The sequence below is a fragment of the Pelodiscus sinensis genome, chromosome 5, assembly GCF_052426305.1.
Source record: "Pelodiscus sinensis isolate ZL-2025 chromosome 5, ASM5242630v1, whole genome shotgun sequence".
In the NCBI taxonomy this organism is placed as follows: domain Eukaryota; kingdom Metazoa; phylum Chordata; order Testudines; family Trionychidae; genus Pelodiscus; species Pelodiscus sinensis.
The window spans coordinates 60,748,762-60,756,166 of NC_143056.1; the positions used below are offsets into that span (position 1 = coordinate 60,748,762).

General features: G+C 48.6%; 1 protein-coding gene across 1 annotated transcript in view; it reads right to left on the reverse strand.

Annotated features, from left to right (window-relative positions):
- The window catches only part of FSIP1 (fibrous sheath interacting protein 1), a 195,800-nt gene extending 189,045 nt beyond the window's left edge, over positions 1 to 6,755 (reverse strand). The window contains exons 1-2 of the mRNA XM_089778464.1: positions 6,429 to 6,755; positions 3,325 to 3,456 (exon numbers count right to left, since the gene is read on the reverse strand). Of these exons, the coding sequence (XP_089634590.1) occupies positions 3,325 to 3,450 (126 nt within the window). The 5' untranslated portion in view covers positions 3,451 to 3,456; positions 6,429 to 6,755. The remainder of the gene's footprint in view (positions 1 to 3,324; positions 3,457 to 6,428) is intronic.
- Between the last annotated feature and the right edge of the window lie 650 nt (positions 6,756 to 7,405).

The window sequence follows — 7,405 nt, forward strand, 5'->3', positions numbered from 1 at the left end:
ATTGTGCAACTGTACTGAATACTAGCACAGGCTGTCATGATTTTAGCTGATACTTCATTCCCAAAGCTAACAGAGGTTGAAAGGCAACAGCTCCTGCAGGTACCCAGATGTCAACTGGGACCATATACTTCTAGCCTATGTGCTGCAGTGATGCCTGCTGAAGTACTCACTGATTGTCACAGGAAAGCATTCTATTGTGGCAGAAAAAATAAGGCAGTCCTCCTGGAAACCTTCAACAGAGAATTCCAGACTACCTCCCTGAAGGTTTCCTCAAGATCTCTATAGATGAGTCATAAGGCAAACTAGTGCACATAAACTAATCCAGTGGGCTCCCTCTGCTGAACTCCACTTGGAGTTTGAAAAGCAGATGGCAACTCTACCTCCACTGGCTGTTTCACTACCTCATCTAGTATAAGTAAAAATGAATAAATCAATAGGTAAGTCCAGATACTTTCTAGGTTTCATCCCTGCAATATCGAAGCAAACAGCATACTTACCAAAGGTTCCTTCCCCTGTATCATGCTTGTCTGTCCTGGACTGCAAAAACTAGCTGGACTGCGCAAGGCTATAAATCATGTCTTGGCTCACTGCACAGCTGGTCACTTGTCCCCCATATTCCTCCTCTTCACAGGCCTGTAACTCTTCCTGAGTATTCATGGGGGTTTGGGTGGTGGTGGTGGGGTATAAGCTGAGAATGGAATGCAGCTCTGTGTAAAAGCAGCAAATCTGCAGCTGCAAATCAGAAGAATTGTTGGCTTTCTTTGCCTTCCGGTTCACCAGCTGCAGTTCCTTTCATGTGGCACTGTTCCTGCTTCCTCTGATAGTCCCTCTTCTACAAGCAGATCTCTTGGTTCATGGAAGATGTTGACATTTCTATGGCTGGATTGGAGCTGTGCTTGCACTGGAGCTGTGCCTGCACAGCCTCTTCTTCCCATTTACCCAGGAGATCCAACACTTCTTGTATACTCAAGGCAGGAGCATATTTGCAGCATGGAACTGTCATGCTCAGCTGGGCAGTTGCTAAGTGTGCTCGAGAATTCCTATATGACCTCTCCATACTGGGAAAACAGGAAATGACATTTGAAAAAGTCACGGGCCTTAAAAGGGATAGGTGGATTCCTGGGTACTGACCAATGGACAGCAGACTTCAAAATGGTGACCAGAGTGATCAAGGCGAGGATTGTGGGACATCTTCTGGAGGCCACTAATAGTGGATGTAAGTAACAGAGTCCACATTGACACTGCATTGACCAATCTCAACCTGAACTCTACACCACTGGTGGAGTTAAAAAGGCATCTGGGGCAAGTTGCATCAGTGTGAGCAAAATTTTTGTGAAAACACTAACATGCATTCTGAAAAACAGGGTCATAAGTAACCTTGGGTGCAACACCACAAAGGACATTTGGAGTGAAATAAAGATCTGAAGACAGAAGGCTATCCTATTCAGTTTAGTTTCTAGAAGCCATGTTATGATTTTGTTTTATAAATTTCTTTTGTTCTCATTATCATCACCTGAATCTCAAATATTTAATAATAAATGTATCATTTTCATGAAAAGTATCTGTGACGGGGCACCAAGACCCCGCACCCAACCACCAAGACTCTGTGCCCTGGGAGAAGGGCAACAGAGCGCTTACCACCGCTGTGTCGGCTGTTCACGCGCCGCGGCTGAGTAAAGCCGCGGCTCAGCTGATTGATGCCGCCGCCCAGCTGGAAAGGAGCGGCGGCACAGCTAAGCGGGACGCGGCTCCGACGAAGGGGCGGGGAGGGAAGAAGCGCGTGATGGGGGGGGCGGGGCACGTAACACCCCCCCCCCCCCGCCGGGCCGGCAGAGAGATTCAAAAGGCTGGTCGCCAAGGAGAGGAAGGGGGTAACGCGAGGAGGTCGCGAGAGTACCCCCCCCCCCCCTCCGGGCAGTAGAGGACCCGCAGAGACGCCGACGGACTGAGCAGGGGAAAAACCAGCGGCGGAGGAGCCGCAGGAGCACTGTCAGCTTCGGCAGCAGGAACCGGCAGGGAAGGAGTGACACCCTGGAGCCGGGGTAGGAGAGAGGAAGGAAGCAGCCCAGGGCAGGGCGGCGAGATAGCCCGTGGGCTGGTGCGTTTAGGGGCACGCCCCCACCAGTTGGACCGAGACTTACAGGTAGTCTCCGTCCTCAGGGCCCTGGGCTGGGGTCCGGGAGTGAGGGCGGGCCCGGACCCCCCTTCCCTCTCTCCTCCCGAGGAAACCCGGACCACGACCGGGCTCGTCGCCCGAGACTAGATAACTCTTCCGGAGAGTCGAGTGACCGCTTCTCCCCCCCCCCCCCCCCCCAGAGACGGGCGGAGGGCGGGGGCACACGGTCACAGTATCTTTAAGTGCTGTGACATTACACAAAGAGCCGATCCTGAGTTGAATCATTCAAGATGGTGTGTACACTGTTTCTTTACGGCCAGTAGATCTCATATTTCTGAGAGTGTTTAGAGGATAAGGGTCTGGACACTCCAGGGAAATGCAGAAAAGGGGCTCAGGAACTGGGGTGTACCTATTTATAATCTGCAAGGCAAAGTAAGGGCTGTCATAGCCAAGATGACTTTGTTTGGGTAGCAAAAAGGCTAATATTCAATTAAATACAAAAAGTCTCCCGCCCACTGGAGGTAGGAGAGTTGGGGAGGAGGGGGTAACAAGGTGATTCACAGTCCTGGGTACTCTATGAGCCATTACAATCACTGTCCCAAGTTACATTTGTGCAGTCCTCCAGTTATCAATGTGGTAGCAAACGTTTAATTGAGGGCAAAATTGAGTTAACATCTGACTAGTGGTACACAAAACAGAATATGATCTAGGCCATGGGTTCCCAAACTGGGAGGCGTGAAGAAATTTTCCGGGGGGGCGGGGAGGCGCAAGGCTACCCAGCTCTACCTGCCCCCCCACCCCCAAGTTTTGCTGCTATTTTTGTGTTTCTTTCTCCCCCCCCCCCCCCCAACAAGTTTGCTGCTATGGGGGGGAGGGAGTTAGGGTTTCTCAAAAATCAAAAAGGGGGCGTTATGCCGAAAAGTTTGGGAACCACTGATCGAGGCTAACAGAGAGGGAAAGGAGTAAAGACATGTATAAATCATTAAAGCAAGCAGATATTATCTAAATGCATACAAAGAATTGACCTGCATACTCACATTTTTGAAATTAGATCTTCTTTCTGTGATAATACTCACTAGCATTTACATATCAGTTTTCTTCCACAAAGCACTTTATAAATGTTTTACAAAGGTCTATCCTTTTCCATTTATAGATAAGAGAAAAAAAGATGCAAAGAGGTTGTGATCTGCCAAAGCTCCTATAATTACCTTTGACAAGCACGGCTCTGGTGTTAGAACCTCCAAAGATGCACTTAAAGCTTTGCTTACAGGATGAATTCTTGAGTTAGATGCAGGCCTTGAAATTTCATCCAAATTTCCCCTTGTAATATCCATTGTTATCTAAAAGGGACAGAGAACACCAAATGCTATCACATTTTAATAGCTTATTTATTAAACAAAAAAACCCACAAGGCTTAGATAACAAATAATCTAGAAGTCCTACCCCTAAGAAATTATGCAGCCTTTACAGGATCCCAAACTCAACCAAACTTTAAATAGGTTAGTGACAGGCCAAAAAATGGTCTCATCAAAATGAAATACCAATATAAACCATTGTAAATCTTGGCTCATTAGCAAGATTGAAGCATTTAGTGGATATACAGGACATATCCCAGTAAAGTGATGTTAAATGCATATTACTGTCAAAAGGCATTGGACAATATGACTTTCACCTCAGTGTAAAGTGTACCACAATATTATTATTTAAAAGCATACATAGAAGATGTTACATTTACACAACTTTTTACAAGCACAGACATAATCCAGGTATTACAGAAAAGAGCAAGTTACAGTACTTATTTATTCCGATTTGCAAAGTTTTTGATCATTCAATCAATTGGCTCCCCATCCTATATTTTGGCTTGTTTAATATTATTTATGGGAAAATGAGCAATGGCACAGACTTCAAGCCCAGGTAAGCTTTCCCAAACCTTCAGATGCTGTCCTCCCAAAATGCCTTGCAAAATATATGGAAAGAAAATCCAAACAAGACACAGCTACTGCAAAAATATGGAGTTTTTTAAAAGAAGAAGAAATTATAGGACTTAGCAAGAGAATGGGCATAGAAAAAAAAAGAAAAGTCAAATTTCACTGAAGTACAGGATAGTGAGCATGGAAGACAGAAAGGTGAAAAGTACACCATAAACTTGCGCAACTTCTCACACGTAATTTCCTTCTACAGCCGGTCCCGATTACATTCACTGATGTACGGCCGTGCAGTTCGTAAGTGCAGATTTCGTTCGTAACTCGGGTTTCAACTTCCTAGTTGATCGTAAATATGAACGGTTGTAAATCTATGCGTTCATAACTCAGGGACCGGCTGTACTCTTTGATATATATTGCCCTGAACTAGTTAATGTGAGAAACATTTATATCGTATTACTCTTTATAGATATTTTTCTGAAATGGTAAAAAATTCTCAAACTTAGTCCAGAAATAGCCATGTTGGGGATTTTTTAAAAATATCTACTTTTCACTAAAACAAACATTTGGTCTTGTATTTTTCAATATCTTTCCTCCCTTTTTCCATTACCAAATGGGGAAAAGGGGAGCAAAGGAGGAAGGGGGGAAGAGAAAGAAAACTCCCTCTAAAATGAAAACTTTTAACACTAAAATTCATATTTTGCAAAGATTTTTCAATAAAATGTGTTCCTTTTCAAGAAATGTGGAAAGAATGACTGAAATTCCATATATGACTAAGTGCAAGCCATTCATCCAAACTGAGATAAGTCCACATGACACAAGATCTATTTTACACATTTCTCTGGGTTGTTGAAAAATATGCTAATAGATGTAAGAGATAAAATTCACCTGTGGCAATATATTTTATTGGACTAGCTCCTGGCAATACAAGAGACCAGGTCTTGAACTACACAGCACTCTTCTTCAGGTGTGGGAAATATAAAATTTTTAAAAAAATTATTTGTGTACTTTTCTCAGATATGAAAAAGAGCTCTGTAGAGCTCTACTGCATATCTTTTTCACCACCAGAATGATCTGAGGAAGTGGGTCTAGCCCACGAAAGCTCATCATCTAATAAACCATCTTGTTAGTCTTTAAAGTGCTACATAGTCCTGCATTTTGCTTCAGCTACACCAGACTAACACGGCTACATTTCTAATAAAAGATTGGTCACTCTCTTATAACCTCGGCTCCCTGTCATGCTTCCCTCACAGTGCTAGCAGTGGGTGGTGGTGCTACCAAGCGCCTTTGATGGCCCCCTTCAGCACCCTCTGAGCCTGTGTGTGGGCACATCAGGAGTGCATTGGGGCACTGAGCATGTACCACCAGAGTAGGGAGCTGGGTTTGCACTCCTGATGGTGCAAACCCAGCCCCCTGCTCCAGTGGTACATGCTCAGTGCCCCTAAATTCTCCTTAAGTAGCTCAGTCTGATAGGGAGCAACTTCCTACATACCACTGGCCCAGCAGCATGAAGCCCCTGCCCTGTGGGATGCACAGCCCTGGTTAGCTTCCCCCTGGTGCAGGAGTGGGCAATCATTTTTGACGCGGCGGGGGGAGGGGGCGCACTTCAGACATTTGTGAAGTGGCCCTGGGCCATCCCACAATGGGCGGGAACACAGGCAGAAGAAGCGGAGCCAGGACACTTCAGTGCTTCACCATGCCATTGGTCTGTGGACTGGGGAAGCAGGCAGTCTTTGCCTTCTCATCCCCCAAGAGAGAACCACTAGCTGCTCTGAACAGCTGGTGGTTCCTGCAAGGAGTGCACAGGGCTTAGAAGAGCTGTGTCCCGCAGGAGACTTCCCGCACTGCCCGCCAATGGGGGGGCGGGGGAGACGTACAAAAGCCTCCTCCCGCCCTCTCCCGCCCTGCCAGCAGCCCGCGCACTCCTGCAGGTTGGGGGCAGTGAGGGAGGAGACTTTGTGCGCTTCCCGCCCCCACTACCACCTCCTCAGGTGGATTGGCCCGGAGGCAGAGGAAGCGGCAGGGCTTCCACGGGCCAGATCAATGCGCTTGGCGGGCCGAATCCGGCCCACAGAGGCCCTTTTGCCCACCCCTGCCCTGGAGACTGCACCGGTTGCTACAAGCTATTGCCCGCCCGCTACAGGGGACACAACGAGAGCGCAGTTGTGGGAGGAGCCCCCCGGCCTCCGCTCCCAGACCTGCCGCGGGCACCAGAGCCGAGAGGACCGTCAGCCCCGCAACGTGCGCGGCTCCCCAACTGCGCCTGGCCACGCCCCTGCACCCACCGGCTCGGAAACAACAGACTCAGCGCGGGGTCCCGGCCCAGTCGCACTTGCGCCCACAGCCAGGGACCGCCGTTTCCATGCCAACCAATAACACTGCGGTCTTACTTCTCGCGAGAACTATCTCTTCCCCTCCCCTCTCTGTTTGCACGCTCTCCCTGCAGGCGTCTCAGAACAGGCGGTACCATTCCCGGGGAAAGGAGAGGGAAACACCGTCTGGAGCAGGCTGCCTCTAGCCACCCAGCTGAGGCAGGGGGCGTCTCCCCGCACCCGCTCGTGACGAAGCGACAGGACTCTCCGGGAGGCGATGCGAGCATGCGCAGTAGCACCAGGTGGCTGGGTCCTTTGGGGGCTGGCCAGGAGTCCCTTTGTTCTGCCGGCTCCAAACGCGGCCGCCGCAGCCACCCGCCATCAGAATCGGTGCCTGCTCCAGTAGGGGCGGGGCGGGGCGGGAGGTGGCAAAGGGCCTCGCCCCGCCGGAGCCCACGCCCCCGTCATCTTTGTGGTGCCCCTGCCTGCCCGCCACAGCAGCAGCAGCGCGTCGGGGCGGGGACAAGCCCCGTGCGCCTCGCAGCCCGGAGGAGGAGAATCCAAGTGAGTGGTTTTTCAGAGCAAGTGCAGAGAATTGTTTCTGCCAGCGTCACTTTACTCACTCACAAGCGATTCATACCCGTTTTGTCCTTCCTTTGCATGAAAAGCTGCTGCTGCGTGATCAGTGCTTTAGCTGGCTAAAGGAGAGAAGCCGTGTTTCTGCACACAAAACAGAAGTACTGAATCTAGGTTTTCACTTGTGGGGCCAATTTAACTTAGTTGGACAGTGGGCTTGGTGAGTAGGGTGAGTTGGCCCATATTTCAAGTGTTCTCAGAAAGCCTTCCAGAGTAGAATGTAAAATGTGTATGTTCAAATCAACTAGTTTTAGCTTGCTTAACTATTCTGTATAATTCTTTTTCACTCTGTGATCTTAGGTGAATTTGCTAAAAGTAGCTGATCTTTTAAAAAATTACTCTTTGAAGCCCTGATCCTGCAGCGACTGACACGGGCTTAACTTTTATGTCAGCCTTGCAAACTCAACATGAGTTCTCAA